Consider the following 21911-nt stretch of genomic DNA (forward strand, 5'->3'; position numbering starts at 1 on the left):
CAGGCACTTGACAAGCATTATCTTCTCTCTTCTTGAACAACTGCCCTGGGAAGGGAGGATATCCCCACTGTGCCTGTGAAAACAGAGGTGGATCCCCAACAGGCCCAAGGCGGAGCTCTGAGGCTGACCACCAAGGCTCACCACCCAGCCTGTGTCCTGTGTGTCACACGTTTGTTAGTCCCCAAGGCGTCCATGTCCCAGTAGCATTCAAAGTCCCACAGCTAAGCAGCTGCAGCTTGATAGCAGGTTGGTGCCAGCTGTTTTTCTCACAGTGGTCCCCAGCCATTGTGTTGGTGTCACCCAGGCCAGGAGCGCAGCTGCTAGAAGCTCACAAGCACAAATGGTCCCCGATCAGATAACCAGGCAGGCTCTCCCACCCTGCTTCCCAACAACAGGAAGTCTTCCAGAAGATTACTCCAGGCCTGTGGCTCCCTACACCCACTTCCCACCTCTGCCCCGCCAGCCTGTTCTCTCACCTTCCCCCCCCTCTGTTTTCCTTTCTCTGCATCACTGATAATTGCTCCAGGGTCTCTCCTCCCCCATCTCATTAAAAGGTAGGCTGGCCAGGCCAACCTCCTAAGGTTTCCAGCTGGACCCGGAGGCCTATTCCTGGTCCCTGTGAGGGGAATTGCTGTCCAGTGCTCCCGGGAAGAAATTGTCCTGGTTCCCTTTTGGGTGGTTGTGTAATTGGGACCCCTGGCACATTGCCCAGTCAAGGATCGTTAGTTGTGGTGTGTGTCCTGGTCTATATTTTCAGGGGGAAATGTAAAATGTGGCTACAGGTTATTGTTCAGTTATCTTGTCTACTTAATAAGTATACCTGCGAAAGGGGAGATGCTTGTTTTCTGTCTTCTGATTTATGCAAATGTTCCACAGTTACAGTGGAACAACTGGGAAATAGAATTCTCCACAAGGGAAACAAATGAGTTCTTGCTCCGTAACCTTACCACTGAGTGAATAAGATGGCTAAAGGTTTAGTCTGTGTCCTACTCTTGAGAAGCAGCTGCACTTCAGAATCAGAGGGGCCTGGCCTGCTGTGACTCTGACCGTCCTCCTTTGCTGATTGGCTCTGACTTGCTTGAACATCTTAACCTCTCTTTGCCTCGGTTTCCCCAACAATAACACAGGAACAGTAGTGCTCCCTGTCTCATGGTGTGGTCATGAGGATTCGGAAAGGAGAATATTTATATATATTAGCAAAGGGGTTGGGCATGGCGGTGCTTGGCAGATGTTAGCCGTTAAGCTTGGGATGGAAGGGTGCAGCATATTCGCTATAGAAATGCAGTGTCCATGCAGCTGTTGGAACTATGAGCTACAGGCAACACTGGGTATGTCATGTGTGCCATTGCAGAGCACGGCATTGTGTCTCCTGCTTACGGGCCTGGAACCTTAAGGGATTGTGTTCCTTGCGTGAAAGACTTGGAGCCTTTTAGTAAGGTGATGCAGGTCGGAAGACAGTAGCTCTACGCTTGTGTAAGCACCAAGCAGTTCTCTCCATCGGGCAATTCTCCAGGGTCACTTTGAGAGGCCAGGGTGAGTAGACACAAGTTTGGTCTGACTCAGAATTCTGACAAGTTGTTTTCCAGTAATTGGTCCCAGAAGTTGGGGATACCTCTTAGTTGGAGTACTTGCCTGGCATGTGCAAAGTGCTGGGTTCCATCCCCACCTCCAGAGAAAGAAAAGCAACTCATTTTGTGTATTCATTGTACACGATGGCCTGTTTTTGTCACTTACAACTAGTCAGGCTGGGGAGTGGAGCTCAGTGGCAAGAGAACCTGCCCAGCCAACATGCGGAAGGCCCCGAATTCCATCCCCAGTACCTCCCCCTAAGGAGTCAGGAGTATGCCGACTTTCTGGCCCATTATGACCAAGTGTGGAGGTGTGGTTCAGTGGTGGAACACTTGCCTTGCAAGTGCAAGGCCCTGAGTGCAAACCCTTGAATGGCCAATAAATAAATAAGCAACTGCTCTTGAAGGAAATATTGTGTCCCCGGGTGTTTTCCATTGGTACCACCTCTCTGGCTGTGGATGTTATTTGAAGCATTGGTTTGCCTTCCAGTATACTAGCAACCTTAGAGGAAGTGGCACAGTGATTAACGGGATCCCAGAGAGCAGTGCCTGGCAGACTGTCCCTCTGCCCTCTATCCGTGTGTCTTTCTCCCAAGTGGAGAGATAGGGGCTCTTGCATGTATCATTCCATGTTCTCAGTTGCTACTTCCCTCTGCATCTCCCGTGCAATGCGGTGTTGTTGAGGGCAGGGATCGGTTTTTCCCTGCAGCTTCTCATAAGCAGGGAACTGAACTTCCATAAGGGTCCGCTTTCTGCCACAGGCGTTCCTGTGTAAGGGAGGAGAATGCTTCCTGCCGCTTCCTGCTCATCCCTGCTGCCCAGTTCTTCTTAAAAGAAACCTTGGCCCTCAGCAGGTGAAGAGGAGACTACTTTGATCATGCATAACAACTCTTTGAGGCTTGGGGAGTGTCATGGTCTCTGGGGTAGAGCCTGATGAGTAGCTGGGGAAAGGTGTGTAAGGGAGTCTGGCCTTGAGGCGGTGACTATACTGGAGAATTAGCTGTTGCCCAACCCAGGCTTAGTGTTCCTACATAGCTGAGTTTGTTTTTGAAATGTCAGTTTAGCTTTTTGCAATTGGCTCCCATTCCTCAATATTTATGGCCTTGATGAAAGCTGTTTTTATGAATCATTTCAATATTTTTGTTGATATTTGTATGTGTTTGTGTTTAATGATTTCTGGGCTGTGCAGAGATTCCCCTAGTCTTTGGAGCATTTATTTTGTGGGACTGCCCCTGCCTGCTAGGTTCCTGGCCAGAGAACCTTATTCTTACCCAGATGTGTATGGTTTGGGGCCAGGTGCTGGCTGATGACCTTTCTGCCCCCGAAAGTGTTTCTGGGTGAAGGATGAGAAGGAAAATAATTTAGCATTTGGGTAAAATATGTACAGTCGCTGAACGTTTAAAAGGCTGCTAGGGTTTTGTGGCATTTGGTACCAAGTTTCCTTTTTACTAATGTCATTCTGCTGCTTTGCTACCTCGGTCCAAGCTCCATGGCTTTGCCAGACCAAGTTTTCTACCAGGTGTTTCCTTCTGACTTAACGTTCTCCGAGGCAAATTGAATATGTGAATGTTTCATAAGTCAGACTTTCCAACTCCTTTATCACAGCAGAGGTCTTGGCCCAGTTCCCCGTAGTCATTACACTCACTGTGTATTATTTAGGGTCCTCAACTTGTGGAATCTGATTCAGGCGTGGTTTTGTTAGGAACAAATGTTATTGTGGTTGGAATATCCTGAGATTAAATAACACACTGGAAAAGATGTTACATATGTTCTCCCTCGGCTCCTGGGATTGCTCGCCTGTCAGACTCAGATTTAAATTTAACTTTTAAGTAAGGCACTTTGAAAAATTAAGCTAAGCCAACTCTTGGTGACAATTTTTTTTTTTTTTGCCTCTGCTGAGCATTTCTTTTCTAATAGCATTGCATACTTTACTTTGTCTAGGATTTTCAAGGAAGACATGTCTGACAAAATGTCTAGCTTCCTACATATTGGAGACATTTGTTCTCTGTACGCGGAGGGATCGACCAATGGATTCATCAGCACCTTGGGGTAAGAGCACCTGACTTCTTCTGTGACAGGATTTGTTACAGACACTGTCACATGTGCTTCAAAAGGGTGACTTGTGCGTGCGTGCGTGCGTGTACGTGCGTGCGTGCGTGTACGTGCGTGCATGTGTGCCAGTCCTGGGACTTGTACTTATGGCCTAGGCACTGTTTCTGAGTTACTTTTGTTTAAGTCTGGCACTCTACCACTTGAGCCACAGCTCCACTACCAGCTTTTTTAATGGTTAATTGGATATAAGAGTCCCACAGACTTTCCTTCCTGAGTTGGCTTCCAACTACAATCCTCAGATCCCAGCAAGAAGCTGAATTGCAGAGTACACTGGAAAGTTTCATACTGCAGAGTTTGGTATATTCACTTGCTAATGCTCCCTTAAGTCTTTCTTCAGAAGTCTGAATACATACTACCATATACTCCTTCTATAGTTCCTCCCTCCCTCCCTGCCTTCCCACCTCCCTGCCTCCCTGCCTCCCCCTCTTCCCTTCCTCCTCCATTTATTGTCTAGGAGAATAAGTGAAAAGTAGTCTCAAAGGCAGACATGGGCAGAATGGAGAATCTACATGGCTACCTTTAGAACAGTCTGGAACAGTCTCAGCTGTCTTTGTGTTGGAAGGAGTAGTTAGGCCCGAGTGGCTTTGTTGAATTTGGTTAGAGGTGGTCTCCAGTACATGGAGGGAAGGCAGGTCAGTAGCCTCTCCAAAACCCCATTCTTAGAAGCAGCCCGAATCTCCCTTTTGGTGATGGCTGCCATTGAAAGTATGCTTATTTTCAGGTATTTGTGAGCAGTGACTATTCCCAAATTCTCATTCAGGTTACTCCACCCTCAAGGAGGAAATCATATCAGATAAAGAATTATACCTTGATTACATCTGTGTTTGCACTGAATAAAAGTTTCGTTTTCAGCTCATGCCAATAATCCCAGTTACTTAAGAGGCAGAAATAGGCAGATCACCGTTTGACCCTATTGAAAAGCAGACTAAAGCAAAAAGGAGCTAGGGCTAGGCCTAAAGTAGAAGAACACATATCTAGCAAGTGTGAGGCCCTCACTACTGAAAATGTAGCCAATAGCTTGGGCATGGTTACCCAAACCTGTAAATCTCAGCTCTTGGGAGGTTGAGGTTGAGGCAGAAAAGATTTGGTCTCCATGAGTAAGCTAGTAAGTAAATAGTCATCAATTAAAAAAAAAGTGGTGGCTCTCATCTATAATTGTATGTATATAGGTGGCTGAGATTGAGAGGATGGAGGCTTGAGGCCAGACATGGGAGTAGGTATCCTGCATGCTAACTGGGAACAAATTCTGTGGTCACGAGGAAAATGAGCCAGTTTTACCAATGCCAGTTTAACGAAACGTGGTAGGACTCCATTTCAACCAGTAAAGAAGCTGGGTGCAGTGGCATATGCCTGTCATCCTAGCTCACAGCAAGTAAAAATTCAAGGGTCTTAGTCCAGGTTGGCCAGGGCAAAAAGTCAGACCCTATTCAAACAGTGAGCTGGAGGTGTGACTCAACTGGTGGAGCAAGCATAGGCCTGGCACGTGCAAGGCCATGAGTTAAAATCCCCCCAGTACTGCCAAACAAAACGAAATAAACAAAACAGGAATCTATAACTTCTTGCTGCTTTTGGTATCTACATTGCAGACCCATCCTGATTAATTTATCTTTGGCTTTTGGCACCGAGGCTTCCTGCTGCTGCTTCTGCCTCTTACCCATCACTTCTTTCTTCTTGCCGGACTTTTTTTTTTTTTTCCTCCCTCTTCCTTCCATCCTCCATCGTTGAATTTCTCACCTCTTCTTATTTTTCAGCAATGACTACAGTAATATACGGCAGCGGTAAGCACTTTCTGCGCCCTGTGGTGTTCACTGTGCTGACGTTTTCCCTTAGATCATCATACACCTCTCTGTGGCGAGCACTGTAGTTCAGGAAGGTTGTACTTCCCCACTGTAGACAAGCACACTCACTCACGGAAGGTTTCACAGCACGGAAGACTTGGGATCTCCAAGGGCCCTAGCTGTCACCCTCTATAGGGCAGTCTCTCCCTCTGGGTTCCCTGAACTGTGACCTCCCCCACACCTTGCCACTGGCTGCCCACAGTCTGATCTGGATGTCCTGAAGTCCCCCAGGGCCAAACTGTGCCCCTTTTCCCTGCAGTCAGATTGGGCGTCCACGGAGCTTCTGAAGCCTTTGACTTCCCTTGCTGCCTCCCTTTCTTCCAGCATATCTGTTCTTCATTTTTTTTTTCTTTTTGAGAAAGTATCTTGCTAAATAGCCCAGGCTGGCCTTGAATCTGTGATCCTCCTGTCTCAGCCTCCCACAGGCTGAGATTACTTGTATGTACTACCATGCCTGGGGGGCCATTCTCAAAATTCTTAAGGCTGCACGTTTTTTGATTTATATAGGCTTTTCTGAGCTATGACTACAAATAATTAAGTCCATTAAAAATTAGAATGTATACTTTACCTCCATTTCCATCCTTCCTGCTTAGTTAGCTCTTTTTCTTCATTCCCCCATGGTTGAATTTTTTTTTACCATCTCATTTTTTTAAACAATGAGTATAACAATATAGAATAAACACACATAATTGAGAATAGCTCCTATTAGCATTGGTTTGGAAAATAAAGTTAGTCCTCTTCTTTATCCTTTGACTATGTTTTAGCATTTCTGGAACACTGGTCAATGAGTGACTGCCTCTTTTTGGGACTGGCTAGTCTGCATCTAGGCCTCATCCTGTTTATGGAGATGGGTGGAAGTTACCTCCCAGTGGCTTTGTCCATTTGCTGAACTTGAGAATTCCAAGAGGACCTTGGAGAGCCGGTGCATGTGGGGACCTACACTCATCTGTGGTGTGCTTCTAAATCACCTTCACAGCTTGTTAAAAGCACAGGTTCTTGGGTCCCTGCCTAACCACAGCTTCAGAACATCCGGGGATGAGAGAGTCCTGGCATAAGTACTTCAGAGACAGAAAGTGTCTGAACAGTCCTCTTAGTTCAGAATCCTTGTTTTTTGCAGATGAAAATGCTGGGCACAGGGAGTAAATGACAGCCACATCACACCACTAGTGATGACACAGTGCCATCTGCAATGCAGTCCTGATTAGGGCCTATTTCCTACTATTTCCTCCTGCCTTGAGAACATGATTAACCCAGTCCTGCGTTGTTTTCTGAGCCCACCTTTTAAAGTGTCGTGTTAGTTGTAGTAGCTTTATTAAACTCACACAGGAACCCAGGAGGTTTCTTACATGTGCACATTATCTTTTTCATTCTTGCATTGACCATGTGATCTGTCCTATAGCTGCACAGTGAGTTCTTCCAGGTGGTTTGAAGCTAGAGGAGGCAAACTGCTGGTGGCCTATGCTCAACACTGATTCATCCACCAAACAGATACTGAGGCTACAGCCTTGGGCTTTTCTGAGCCATGAAGCAGGAAGTCACTGCCTCTATGTGGCTTGTAGCCTAGCACAGCCTTGGGATCAGTCAGAGAGGTTGGGAGGAAGAAGAAAGGGCAGGGAGTTCCTGGAGACAATTGGCTGGTGGGAGGCGAGGCTTGGTGAAATTGAGAATCAGAAGCTTGTAAGAAGTGAAGGGAATTTGGGAGGAAAGAGCAGGAAGACACAGGCTCAGTGTTTAATGGTACCTTGCATTTTGGATAAGAGGCAACATAGGCTTATGGAAGAAACCTCGAAAAATCATACAGGCTAGCTGGGAAGCAAACTGTGGTCACGAGGAAAATGAGCCAGTTTTGCCAATGCCAGTTTCAAGCACTTGGGCAAATCACATGACCCCTTTGAGCCTCAGTTTCTTCATCTGCTCATTTATATACACATCATTCACATATATGTATAATATACAGCATATACATATAATGTAATACATGCAAGCATTCTGTACATGTATTACATAGGGTATATACATGTATGCTGTGGCTGTATATTATCATATATTTAGTGATTCTCCTGCAGAATTGTGCAAGTTGGATTTTTATATGTATCAGGGCTTTAAATGTGAGTTTTTATGGATCAGATTAGTTATTTAAATTTTTTCACTCTCTATGAATTGCTTTTTCAGCTCCAAGCCCTTTCTATCTCTGTGCATTACACTAGGTTCCTGCCCCCTGCAATGTGCCCCTCTTTTCATCCTCTCACTTCTCTTTCAACTCTTCTAGTAGTTCTACTGCAACTCTCTGCCTACTCCAGTGGCCTTGGGGATGGTGGACTTCTGGTTTGTTCCCTTCAGTGTTTTTCAGTCCTTGGGTTATATTTTTATCAGTTTATGTGTATGGCCTTAAGCTACCTAAGTGCTAGGCTCTTGGTTCATCTTCATTCTCCACACTCCAGGTCCTAGACCAGAGACTGATAATGAAGATGGCACCTCCACTCCCATTACTTGAATGCATTGATTCTTCAGTGGAATTACACGTTGTATGCAAATCTGTCATGAAAATGGTTCAGGAAAACAGTGGCTTCATGGTTTGTGTCCATCATAGAAGTAGAACCCTGGACTTTTGGGTCAGGTTTAACTCCATACATAGGAAAGCCTCTTTTGTAAACAAATCATGGAAGAATAACATGGCAGTGTAAGTTTTGCACCGAAAATGCCATAGATTTTCAGTTTTGTACAGTGCAGGGGGTTTTATTTTCTAGGACTTGGTTTGATATAATGCTTTACTTTCTTTGCAGCCTGGTTGATGACCGTTGTGTTGTACAGCCAGAAGCCGGAGACCTTAACAATCCACCGAAGAAATTCAGAGGTAAGGTAGATGGCTTTCTGGAGTTACCACCTTGATTCACTTGAAAACTCTTGAGAGCTATTGCTTCTGTGTGCCTAACAAGTGGTTTGTTTCCTTTTTCTTTTTCTTTTTGGTGAGCAATGATAGTTTTATTTACTTAGGATCTTTCCCAGAGTATAATTTTAAGTCTTAATAACTTCTTGAAAAATGCATAAGTAAATTCAGTGCCAAGATTGACATAGCTTTTATTAGAGTCTTAATTTGTCTGTTGATTACATGTTTCTGAGTGCTAATTCAGTTTAAAGCTTTTCATTTAGGCAGTTATTTCTCCAAAAAGGATTTGTGGATCTAATCTCCAAGGACAATTGTTATTTCAGCAGATCTCAGTGATCCTTTGAGGGCCCCAGTAGTCTCAGTTGGAAAGAGACATTCTTGATGATTACATTTGGGTTGTTGTCTTACCGGTGTTGGCTTTTTCATTCTTTGACCTCCTGTTTTTGGGGTCTTTCTGGAAAGAAAGGTAGTTTAGTTAATTGAAGAAGGTGTTTGAAAATATAGTTAGTATTTTAGATGATGAACACTTGGTTTTTGTTGTTTTGGTGGTAGCTTTCAATTTTAGCTGAGGAAGTTTCAAATTAAATAGATACTCTGAGCCCTACTCCAGACCAATTACATTTGTCTCTTGGGGTTGGACAGGGCCACTGGCATTTTTTTAAGGCTTCCCAAGTGATTATTATATATATAGCTGGGGTTGAGAACCTACTGGGTTAAATATTTGACTCCTGACCTAGATCCCAAAGAGGTTAAACCTTAACTGTTTGCAGATTATATCATTTGAGTTATAAGTTCTAACTGCTAAGTGATTTAGAAACGGTTTGACTTTTTGGATGAAAGCTAAAGAAATTAAAATGAAATAGAAGGCAGACGTTCAGATGGAAGGATGCCACTGGCAGCAGTTTGGGGCTGAGCTGAATCCAGTTGGCATGCCACTATCAGGAGACGATGTTTGTACCTAAGGATTTGGGAAACTTTTTTTTTTTGGTACCATTATGGAGGCCTTAAGCTCTTGTTTGACTCTTTTTGCTCAGGGCTGGTGCTCTACCACCTGAGCCTCCACAAGGTGCTCTAGGCCCGGAGGCTGCCTGTATTCTCTTCTGCCTAGGCTGGCTTTGAACTGTGATCCTCAGATCTCAGCCTCCTGAGGAGCTAGGATTATGAGGATGAACCACCAGAGCCCAGTGGGTGGGGGAGAGGAACAGTTTCTTTTTTTTTTTTAAAGGTTGTCGAAGGAGACAAGATCCTGAAGCAATTCTTGCTGTTGCTGCATTTTTCTTCTTAATCCCTCCTCCTTGTCTCCTTCCAAAACAAAATCTTGAGTGCAGCACAAATGAAAGGTCTGATGTAATGATCACAGTGCAGTCACTCAGGGTCAGTCTCCTAGACTGTGTCTGTTGCTGCTGAGGGTACTGCCTGCTTTAGCAGGGGAGGTAGAGGGGGTGCCACATCCAGCCTGGGAGGCCAGTGATCATTCATGGTTAAGAGTCTTGTTGGTTGGAGACGAATGGAGCAGGAGCGTGGCCCTCCTGAGGAATTCACCTGCAGAGCATTCAAAACTAATGATGTCTTGAGTCCCTCCTCAAGGCTCCCCAAGGCTCCTGACTTAACTGAGTTTCAAAAATGCCTTGGTTGACTCTCTTGAGCAGCTCAAGTCAAGAGCTGCTGCTCATACTACCTGAATTATAAACCACCAGCTGCATTGCTCAGGGAAGCGCTAATCCAGGTTGGTTTTTGCTCCCGGGACAGAACGGAGCAGTGGTCCCCAGGAGAGTGTTGCTTGGGTCCAGTGGGAGCTCTTTTGTTTTTTTTTTTTTTTTTTTGTCGGTCGTGGGGCTTGAACTCTGGGCCTGGTCAGTGGGAGCTCTTGTTGCATCTCTCAAGCCTTGAGAGTTGGGAAGTGAATGGGGAGAGCTTTTAATGCTATTTACAGTTAACCTGTGACTAACCATTTCTATTTAGAAGTTTTTTTTTCAAATGTTGATTTTTCATTTTAATTGGCAAGTAAAAATTTTGTATATTTTGAAATAGACATGGTAGAATGTCTAAATTGAGCTAGTTGAGCAAATACATATTTCTTTGCACATGCGCGTGCGTGCGTGCGTGCGTGCGTGCGTGTGTGTGTGTGTGTTGAGAACCCTTAAAACTTACTGTAAGACTTTTCAGGCATATACTACCTTGTCTTTATCTATATTCATCATGTACAATAGAATTTGGGAATTTTTTTCCTTCCATCTAAATGAAGTTTTGTTTCCTTTGACCAATACCCTCCAACACCTCCCCCCCCAGCCGCTGGTAACTACCCTTCTGTGTTAGTGTGTCTTTCTGTGCCTGGTTAATTGCACTTAGTGTAATGTCTCCCAGGTTGAGGCCACCAAAGAGCTGCTGGAATACTGAGTTAGAATGATAACAGAAATTGAATCATACTGAGGAAGTAAGAAGAGGTGCATTTTTCTTGACATTAGGGTAAAGTATCTCATGCTGGTATGCATGGCTAATGTCTGATTTGAACAGATTGTTCCCACCCTCTCTCTCCCTCTCTTTCTCTCTTCCTGTCTCCCTATCTCCTTGTCTCCCTGTCTCCCTCTTTCCATCTTCCCCGACCCCGCTTCTCTCCCGCCTTTTCTTCCTCTGCTGGGAATCAAACTCAAGGGTCTTATGCATGTTAGGGAAACACTACTATTGAGCTACCTCCCCAGATCCAAATATTTTTAAAATATAATTTATTGTTATTATCAAGGTGCTGTGCAGAGGGGTTACCACCTCATGGGTCAGGTGATGAGTACATCTCTTTTTGGACAGTGTCATTGCTTCCTTTGCTTTCTCAGTTTCTCTGTCCTGTCCCTGCCCACAGTCGCATAGTTCATTTTCCACTGAGAAATATTTTAACAGCATAGTTAAAAGCATATTTTACTATAATAATTTGTCATGCATTAAGATATGCTTAAGGGCTTGGAGATGTGGCTCAAGTGGTAGAACATTTGCCTACCAAGTATGGGGCTCTCAGTTCAAACCCTAGAACTGCCAAAAACAAAAACAAGAATGAAAACAGCACACACCCATGTTTAAAAATAGATACTTGGAAAGGAAACATAGTAGAATACTTAGAAGGTATTTTAACCCCTCATTTAATCCTATGATGAAAAAAATAGCTGTGAACCAGGCAAGATGTGAATAATATTTTAAAGAATGAGTTCCACTTATAAGTTGTAACCATCCCATATTTCTGTAATTTGTTTATTTATTTTTACCCTGTTCTGGCATTTCCCTAACTTTGAATAGACTTTTGAGACAAAAAGCAACAGTCTGACAGAAGTCATTTAGAAAGAAAGAAGCTCCACTTACTGGCCTGCTTCTACAGGTGGTCACATGATGCTGACTTGATTTGTTGACTGCCTTTCTCCATAAATTAAAAGTAAAGTTTTCTAGGTTATGAGCTGCTTTTTGTTTTGTTTTGTTTTGAGCTTGTGGGGAAATCTGTTCAAAACAAGCTCTGCTGCAGGCTTTGTAAATGTAGGTCAGCAGTCCTAGCCTCCACCTGGCAGCCCGAGCCCTCTGCCCATAGATGAGGAGCAGGGCAGATCTTCCCTTGCTGGCCCTTGCGTGGCTGCGGAGAGCTCCTCCGCCGTGGAACCTGGGCAGCAAGTATTTAACATATTTTTGAAAGCTTCCCTTCAAACTATGGTGCAGCCTGCTTTAAGAATTTCTCTTCTCCTCCCTCCCCCCTTCTAAAATGAAGAACAAGATCTCCCTTTTGGATGAGATTGTTGACTTTCCAAATATAAGTCCACTTTGAAGTTGGAGTCATTTTGATGGTCATAAGATGTACGTGGGGGCACTGTAGAGGCGTTTCTAGTCCATTTTCTTGTGGTACCTTTTCATCTTGGAGTTTAGCACACATATGGGGAAGAGGGGATGCTGACAGGCCGCCCAGTGGCACGATGGATTCTCTCTGAGAATCAGCAGAGCTGTACTTAGTCATTTGTTCTCATTTCCACTCTTTGCTTGGCAAGTGATTCCTCTATTGAGGTTTCTTATAACCTGTACTGAAGAAAGTGGGAATCTGAGGCCTGTTTATGCAGTATTCCCCATGGCTTCTGACTTCAGAGCTTCTAATTTTTAAATTCCTCCTGGAATTTTCAACAGTGGTGGTGATTAATAATGTAGGATCTTGGGGCTGGGAAGGTGGCTCAGTGGTAGAGTACTTGCCTTGCATGCATGAGGTCCTGGGTTTGATTCTTCAGCACCACATATGCAGAAAAAGTTGGAAGTGGCACTGTGGCTCAAGTGGTAGAGTGCTAGCCTTGAGCTGAAGAGCGGAGGGACAGTGCCCAGGCCCGAAGTTCAGGCCCCACGACCTACTCCCCTCCCCCCCCAAAAAAGTAGGATCTTGGATTAGCCTTCTTGGATTAAAATTCAAGTTCCCCAAATTCTTACCTGTGTAATCCTGGATAGATTGCTTAACCTTTGCAAACCTTGGCTTTCTCATATGTAATAGAAGATGATATAGTCCCTACCTCATAAAGTCATGTGTAGGTTAAAGACTTTAGCATTTGAAGATTTTAGTATTTAGGTAAAGATTTTAGTATTTGATGAAATTCTGTTAGTTGTGACAACATGAAGGGCATTGTGATTAAGCAAAATAATCCAAGGACTGTATGATCTTACTCCTGTGGGAAATATCATACAGAAGTTGAGAGTAGAATAATGGTTGTCAGGGAAAGGGAGAAGGAAGGAAATGGAAAGAGCTGGGTCAACCAGTAAGAAGGAACAGGAGCGCCGGGTACCGGTGGCTCACACCTGTCATCCTAGCTACTCAGGAGGCTGAGATCTTAGGATCCCGGTTCAAAGCCAGTCCAGGCAGGAAAGTCCATGAGATTTTTACCTCCAGTAAACCACTAGAAAATTGGAAGTGGTGCTGTGGCTCAAGTGGTAGAGCACTCGCCTTGAGCTGAAGAGTGCAGGGACAGCGCCCAGGCCCAGAGTTCAAGCCCCACACAACTGACCAAAAAAAAAAAAAAAAAGGAAGGAACAGGAGAAATAAGTTCTGATGTTACATTGTACAGTAAGGTGACTAACGTTAATAATAATGTATTGTGTATTTCAGAGTACGTAGAAGAGAGAATTTTTAAGTACCCCACTACAATGAAATAATATTAAGAGCTGGGAATAGCTCAACAGTAGAATACTTACCTAGACTGCATGAAGCCCTGGGCTTGATTCCTAGCACTGCAAACCCTCAAAAATAGCTAAAGCAAAATAAAACTGAGAGCATAACTCAAGTGGTAGAGCACCTGCCAGCAAGCATAAAGCCCTGCGTTCAAATTCCAGTACCACCCAAATTTTTTTAAAAAGTCAGTACTGGTAGAGCTTAGCCTAGTTGAAGGCTCAGTAAGCCTTACTCTTTTTGTTTCCTAGTCCTTAACAATACAGCTCAGTATATATAAATGGTAGAAGAAGGGAAGCTTTAGTGGTATGAGAGTAATTAATTGTTACTCCTTTTGTCTTTCAATGCTTTGTGTATATGGACCTTGTAATCTAGATTTGAAGTCCAGCATTCCTCTGTACAAGCTGAGTGATTATATAACTTTTCTGTAGAATCAAGGAAAAGAATTCCTTCCTTGTAACAACAATGGGATTGGGGATAATACAGATAAAGACCTAATAGAGGACAGCAGCTATTTAAAACTGGTGTCTGTTCTGCAGAACAGATGTGAAAGAGTTAAACATCGAACACATTTACTTTTCTCTGGTGTTTAAACATGCATCTCTGAAATGAATTGCCTTAAAAAATAATTCTGTGACTATGACAGTAGCCAGATCTTTTCCATCATCAGAATGAATTTTGAACAGTCACTGTCCTCTAAGCCTTGAGGAGAGAGAACTGAGATGTAGAGTCATTTGGCTGCGTTGGATCCTTTGTTAATGTGGTATCGCTGGAAAGCACCTGTACTCACTGAAGATAATGCAGAATCTTCAGTCTCTCTGATTTGTGCTGGCTTTGTCCATAATCTCAAAAGAATAAGGAAGGCAAACAGCAAATTGAAACCAGGAATAGAAACTTTGTGGTTAGTGAATTCCTTTCTCTATCTCATCTTTTCCTCTTCCCACTCCTGCCCATCCCTTCTCTCAGAGATACTAAATATAAAAGGCATCTTCTATGGAGGAAAGATGGAAAGTGACAACCAGCCTTCATTTGATTCCAGAGTCTTTGCTGTTAGAAGAATAACCTCCTAGGTTGTGGACTCCAAACCACGGACTTGAGGCTTTGGGGAATAAGATAGAGTTGGTCTTGCCATTGGTTGTGTAATCACGTTTTACACATTGGGGCAATAATCAAGTTCCTGCCCTCAACATTTGATCTCTGTTCACTTCAAGAGGTCAGCCTTGGCCTTAGACCATAGCAGTGTTACTAAAGTGTGCAGTTTCAGAAGAAAAGCTGTTAGAAAGGAAACATAGTTAAAAAAGTGAGCATACAGGTTGACTGGAGATACACTCTATGTTGACCATTGATACTCAGCTTTCTCTGCAAAGTTCATGTTAATACATATTGAACATCTCAGAGGACCTTGTTGAATGTAAACCATGGTCCACACCATAGTGACTTATGCAAGGAGAAGGGTAATGGGTGAAAAACTTTCTTGTGTCCAGCTGGGGCAGTGTAGATAATGTAACTTTTCCAGTGTATCCTTCCTTGGCTTTATGGCATCAAATGGTATGTATACCTGACACCATTTGGGCTAAGAAATGTTAGGAACTGGGCTGGGAAGGTGGCTCAGTGGTAGAGCGCTTGCCTTGCATGCATGAGGCCCTGGGTTCTATTCCTCAGCACCACCTAAGCAGGAAAAAAAAGCCGGAAGTGGCACTGTGGCTCAAGTGGTAGAACGCTAGTCTTGAGGTGAAGAGCTGAGGGACAGCGCCCAGGCCCAGAGTTCAGGCCCCATGACTGGATCCCCCCCAAAAAATTAAAAAAAAAGTGTTAGGAGCTGGCCCATGGCCACATGTCTTACCAGTGTCAGAGTCAGGCCAGAGCCCTCTTCTGAGGGCTGTGTTCACCGTGCTTCCCCTCTTTGTCCTGAATCTCCTTTGCCATCTGCCAGCAGGATTCTCTGAAGCCATGGCCCTGTAACCATCACAGTCTCTCAATGAGAACAGGCAAGGAAGGACTTCTTTGCTTCCTGCCAAAGCTCTTCTTAGTTTTTATCTACAGTATTTATTTTTTCATGGTTCTGGGTTTGAATCTAGGGCTGAGGTACATCCCTATCACTAATGTAGGACAGTTAAGTGAGGAAGAATACCAAGTAGAAAGATGGGGAATATTGGGCCTTTTGGCATAAAGCATCTTTAGCCATTGCCAGGGCAAGCTGTGGGATATCCAGTGAATAACCTAAGGCCTAATTTGAGATTTGTTTATGGTCCTGGTGAATGTCTAGCCTGGAGCAAATAACCTGGTCTTCTGGGCATTTCCTGAGTCAGGTGTTGGCTGTAGACCTGGTTTCTTTTACAACTATAATAACATATACTTACATGTTATTATAAAGGTGATATACAGAGAGGTTATAGTTATGTCAGGCAAAGAGTACATTTCATTCTCCCTTCCCTCTCCCTCTCCCAGTTTTTCCCTTCCATCCCCACCCACAGGTTGTGTAGTTCATTTTTAACATAGTGTCTAGTGAGTACCACCGCTGTATTTGTTCACCCTCCATTTTTGTGCTTCCTCCTTACTGTCCCAAAGACATATAAAGGAATAAACAAGACAAAAAGAAAACAAGCAACAACAAAGAAAATACTTCTTGTTTCCATTTCTGGAATTCATTTCAGTAAATACTGTTTTATGTGATCAGAGGCACAAAGGCATTGTGCCTTTGTGTTCCTCTCCTAAGAGTATCCCCCTTTGGTCTCACTGGCTGTGAGTGCCAGGAGCCCTGTATATATAATTCATCACGGCCTGGTGTATATGAGAGAAAGCATGCACTGTTTGGGAGACCTGGATTCTTAACACATGCCCTGAATGGAACAGTGACAGCCTGGGAGCTGAGAGCTGTTATCCTGGGAGAGAGTTTGCTTGACTCTAGTTAGCCACTCTTAGAGCTGAAGGATAGCCATGAGTTTGAGCATCAGGTTTGTGGCCTTTTTTATTTTTACTGAGCCCTTCTTTCCCTAGTCCCAGGGCACTGGATGGGATTATTGCTCAAGTGGTAGCACACTTGCCAAGCAAGCACATATGTATGTGAGTTCAACTTCTGGTACCACCAAAATAAATAAATAAATGAAGAAAGAAAGACTTGACAGGATGCTTGTACATCAGCCCATATATATATAAAGGCCTGTGAACTTTAATAGTCCACAAGGATGGCTTGATGAAGAGAGAGAGAGAGAGAGAGAGAGAGAGAGAGAGAGAGAGAGAGAGAAAGAGAGAGGAGTTCACATCTCACCCAAGTGCTTTGTAATTGGTTTTGAAACCTCCTGACAACTTTGAAAGGAGCCTCAGTGAAGAGTGGAATTTTCATGGCCAGTAATAAGAAGAGTTTGAGTGTCAGTGCCCTGCTTCTGTTGGATCATAATCTGGCTTGCAATTCAGGTTTTTAAGGACAAGGAAAATTGCTAAGACTAGTGCAGGAGGAAAGTCCGAGTGAGAGTCCAGCCCATCACCTGCCATCAGCTGCTCCTATACTTAGGAGAAGTTAGTTATTTTGTCTCTCTGGGCCTCATTTTCTCTACATAAAGGAAGTTTAAGTGAAATGATTTCCAGAGTCTGTTCTAAGCTTGAAGGGACAAGAATTAGGTGGCAGAGACAGGTAGGTTAATACTTCACAAGAAACCATTGGGATCAAGGAACCTTGTGCTGGCCAGATGTGGATTCCCATTTTTTCTGGGGCTACAGGTTGTCTCTGTGAAGATAAGACAATGAAGGAAACAGCCAGGCCTTTCCCAGAGGTGAGATGGGGACACAGCCAGAATCTTGGGTCAGACAGGTCTGCTAGGGTGTCCCAAACAAACTTGCTTGGCTTAGCTTTCTTTCAAACCATCCTCCTTGGCTGCACATTGTTTTAATTGTTGCTAAGCAACGTTCTTTCTTTTTTTCTTTTGGCAAGTCATGGAAGGAACGAACCCGTATCTTATTTAGTTTTAAATACCCACATGCAAAGGGGGAGGGCCTAATTTAAATTTTATTTTGTTCTTTTGATTCTGATCTATGACCGCTTTTCATAATGGGGACACAGGACTTAGTTTCTGCCTGTCTTGTTAAATAAGGCAGAAAAATCAGTCTATTTAAGGTACTTGTCAAATAAATGCCTGGAGGCATAGTGGAGGTTTAGTGCCTGGGTGAAGCTGCAACTTTTTCTGTATTCACACAGTCAGCTCAAACTTAATAAAATGATTAGTAGTTTTTTGGTTATAATCTTCATTTCAAATTTACTAGCTTATCTCAATCTTGCACCAACAAACTGCATTTAAAAGGAACAAACTGTAATTTAAATCAATTCCTTGGGAGACATAGAATGCTCTCAGCGTGTTATACAATCTCCAGGGCTGGTGCCTGCTGCTTGATTATATAGGAGTCCCACACAGCCTCAATCCTGGCTAGATTTCTGCCTGCTTGCTCAAAGCTGTGATATGGGCATCTGTAATCTCTGGACATTACATGGACTTGATACCTGAGCCACCCTTGCAAAATAGATTTATTTAAGCCCCTGTTTCATATTTATCTACCTTTATGTTTAATTCAGCTGCTAATGATGAATAAGTTTTCGGATCTGTATGCTTCCATTGCAACAGCACATTTACCTTTTCATCTAATGAAAATCCCAATATTGCTAGGTGGCTTCCTGTATTTGAGGCAAAATGGATTTGGAAATCCCAGCAAGTATAATTGGGTCATATTGTCCTATTGCTATATGGGTCTCCTGACAGCAGTATGTAGTGGTTGATGAAGGACTTTTCTTTTGGCAGAGGGTTTTTATAATCCAGTCTTCAGAGCATTGATGAAGATGTGTGGTGAATTGCTTGAGCGTATGATAGCTCTTTCTTTTCTTTATTTGACAAGTGAGGAAATTAGAGGGATGTAGGAAGTCTGCTTGGGGTCAGAGAGCAATGCTGCGTCAAAAAAAATGGGGGGTTGGAATGTACCATGCTTCTAGGTCATGGATTTTAATGCATTTGTTTTTTGGTCTTTTTTATTTTTTGGTCCCATCTCCCTGTCCCATTAATAACCTGTTTTCTATAGGTGCAAATAATACCTTGTGTAGACTTCACAGGAATGGATATAGTTTAATCAATCACTCTATTTAAATGATAGTTTCCTTTGTATACATGAGTTTATCTCTTCTCAGAATGGTTCTAAAAGGAAGGTGCTAGTTTACAGATGAGGGAACTGCCACAGTAGGTGTTGCATGTTTAGTCTGAGCTCATAGAGCTCAGATATGAACCCAGCCTGACATAAGTTACCGTCTTCTTCCATCTACTCTGCCTGTAGAGTGAGGTTTGCCTCAGATTAGTCCTAGACAAAATACTAAGTTTCTCACCTTCTTCCCTGTGATGACCTTCCCCGCCAAGTATTGGTACGTGGAACAGACATCTGTATGCTAGAGATACATGCTAACTGCCAAATTATCACAGCTGTCTCCTATTTTTGTCCTCCCCAATAGGTTTGGGAGCACCTGGAGAGATCATGTCTGGCTCTGTACTTCTGGCCCAGTGCCTGGTATAATGTTCATCTTCTATTAAAAGTTGGTGGAAGAGGAATTAGTGGTTTTTGTTGTTGTTGTTGTTTTTCTGTTACAATTTTCCACTGGTCCTTTGACATTTCAACGGTGACATTTTAAGCCAACTGGCAACTGATCATTTTAGTCTGCTGCCTCCCACTGTTCTGTAATGTCTTTGCAAGCTATCTGAGTCTGGTGTTCCATCGAGACTTGCCTCCCCTCCCTCCCCTCTGGAAAACAGGCTCTTATTGGCTCTGGTATAGTTTGGCTCTTGAAAGATCCCTAAAGGCCACTGTGTTCCAGGTTTGATTGGCTCTTGAAAGATCCCTAAAGGCCGCTGTGTTCCAGGTTTGATTGACGTGGTGGTGCTTTGGGAGCTGGTGGGTCCTTTAAGAACTGTGTCTTAGCTGAGAGGTCTTTAGGTCATTAGGCATCATGCTCTTGAGAGGAATGTGGGACTCTGGTCCCTATGTCTTTCTCTTTTCTGTTTCCTGGCATGAGTTTTTGAGCATTTTTCTTCTACTACATAATTTTTCTACTTTGCTTACAGATTTAAAGCAACATGGCTAACCATACTTGTGGAACCTCCAGAACTATGAGCTACAATATACCTTTTTCTCTCTCTCAATAGATTATCTTAGGTATTTGCTATGGGACTAAAAGCTGACCAACATATCCTCTGATGCTTTTTTCTCCTTGACCCCAATTGTTTGATCTTTATTCTCTCCCTGATACCTGTAGTTTTGAGAGTCCTCATCTGTAGTCCATAAAATGATCATGAACACCAGATGGTTATTTATTCCCTTTTTCCTGTATGCCTAGCCTTTAGTAAGGTCACCCGTGGTTTTCTGTAACAGTCGGAGCACTCGTGAGATGTGGGTGGTACTGTTGTCTTCATTTTACATCTGGGTACCCTGACCCCAGAGAGAGATGGGTCCTAGGCTGGACCTCTGGATTTGAGCCCAGTTCTGGACATCTGCAGAGTGTCTCTCAGTCAAGTGAATTCTGAGCCGTGCTACACAGAGTGCATGTGGTCCACTGACTGCATCCTGGATTCCACACTTAAGATGCACACTGCCAACGGAAGGGCCTGAGTGGGCCACCCTCACCACAGCCTGCAGAACCAGGGCAGATCTGAAGGAGTCCCTCTGCGGGTCTCAGTTGTGCTTCAGATAGATGAGCTGTCTCCCTGGGATTGCAGAACTCTAAGGCAGTCAGTCATCAGTGTGCCTTGCAGCTCCACAGTAGTTAGTTTCTGCTTCCCTTCAGGCTCCAGACAGGCCAAGGCATTTCCTCCTGGCAGTCAGCATTCTTGGGCTTTTCTTCTCTCTGAAATGATCTCTTCCCTGAACACTGCCCCTCCCCGTTTTCCCTTTTCTTTTGTGACAGTACTAGGACTTGAACTCAGTACCTCATATTCTTGCTTGGGTTTATTTTTGCTCAAGGCTAACACTCTACCACTTGAACCATACCTCCACTTCAGGCTTTTTGCTCATTAATTGGAGACACGAGTCTCATGGAGTTTTGAGTCCCAAGCTGCCTTCAAACAAGATCCTCAGAGCTCAGCCTCCTGATTAGCTTAAGATTACAGGAATGAGCCACTGGTACCTAGCCTTCCAGTCTTTCTAATACCCACTCAGCCTTCAATTACCAGGTGTTTCTTCTGGGGCAGTTGCACCAAGCCTGTGTGTGCTGATCCACTGTCCTTCCCTGTGTGCAGAGTCTGAAGCCACACTGCCAGGGTTTCGGCTCTGTTCTCATACCTGTCTTTTACTAGTCCTCTCACCTTGGACAAACCTACCTCCCAGAGCCTCCATTTCCTTGTCTCCCATGAGCCTCACAGGGCTTTTTGTGAGGAGGAAATGAGGTCATCCATGTAAGGGTGCTTGGTGCAGCACTGGGCCCCTAAGAAACGGTCCATTTGGGGGTTTGCCTTCTATTGTGATTAGCAAGTACCCAGCGTTGGCTGTGAGAGGTCTCCCTAGGGGTAGGCACAGGCCTGCTACTAGTAGGCACCCAGACATTTGTGGAATGGATTTAGGGAACCCTCCTAGGCATTGCTTCTCACTCTTGAGTGTGCACAGTAACCTCCTGGGGTCTTGTGAAGGTGTGTGTGTGTGGGGGGAGGGTTTAACTTGACTAGGCCTGAGGTGAGACCTGAGGTTCTGCATTTGAAAGTGACCCTCCAGCTTCCTGCCAGGCTCCCAGGAGCCACTGACAGGTGTCTTTCCTTATTTCAGGTCTGATTTACTTGCTTACAGTTCAGAGAGAGGGAGAATGAAAGTCCATTGTAAAAAGTGACCAGCGCTAGAATTGCAGGTGGAAAGGGCATAGATCGGACTCTCAGTGCTGAGGAGTTACTCACTGGACAAACATGCATGAAATGATGGAGTTCCCATCAATCTCTAGCCGGGACTGACCATCTGTTGGGGATTTTCTTCTGTGAGACAGAGGCTTGTAGATGATCCCATTTGACTCCAAGTGTCTGTTTTCCCACCAGGACCCAGCTGTTCCTTCTGTTCTACTTCCGGGGGAAGCCCTGTGGTTGGGCCGTTAGGTCAACCAACAGCTGGGAGAGAGCAGATCCAGCGCCAGATAAAAACTCTGGGAGCCAGATGTGTTCAGTGCAGTTGGTGGAGAACATTGCAAAGTAGTAGAAAGATGGAATTCTTGAATATTTGGAAAGGTGAACCAATTTTTAAAAAATTAAAAAAGCTTTTCTAAGTCAAGGTCCTGCTGAGTCTGGTCTTAACAAGCAGATCAAATGCTTCAGGGAGACAGTAGAGCCTTGTGGTCAGAC

General features: G+C 44.1%; 1 protein-coding gene across 1 annotated transcript in view; it reads left to right on the forward strand.

The window, feature by feature from the left end:
• Itpr1 (inositol 1,4,5-trisphosphate receptor type 1) overlaps positions 1-21911 on the forward strand; it is a 297390-nt gene that overhangs the window by 18928 nt on the left and 256551 nt on the right. Inside the window, exons 3-4 of the mRNA XM_070018999.1 lie at positions 3510-3617; positions 8302-8372. Of these exons, the coding sequence (XP_069875100.1) occupies positions 3526-3617; positions 8302-8372 (163 nt within the window). The 5' untranslated portion in view covers positions 3510-3525. The remainder of the gene's footprint in view (positions 1-3509; positions 3618-8301; positions 8373-21911) is intronic.

Source organism: Dipodomys merriami, unplaced genomic scaffold (assembly GCF_024711535.1).
Source record: "Dipodomys merriami isolate MVZ:Mamm:240054 unplaced genomic scaffold, mDipMer1.0.p SCAF_13, whole genome shotgun sequence".
NCBI classification, from domain to species: Eukaryota; Metazoa; Chordata; class Mammalia; order Rodentia; family Heteromyidae; genus Dipodomys; species Dipodomys merriami.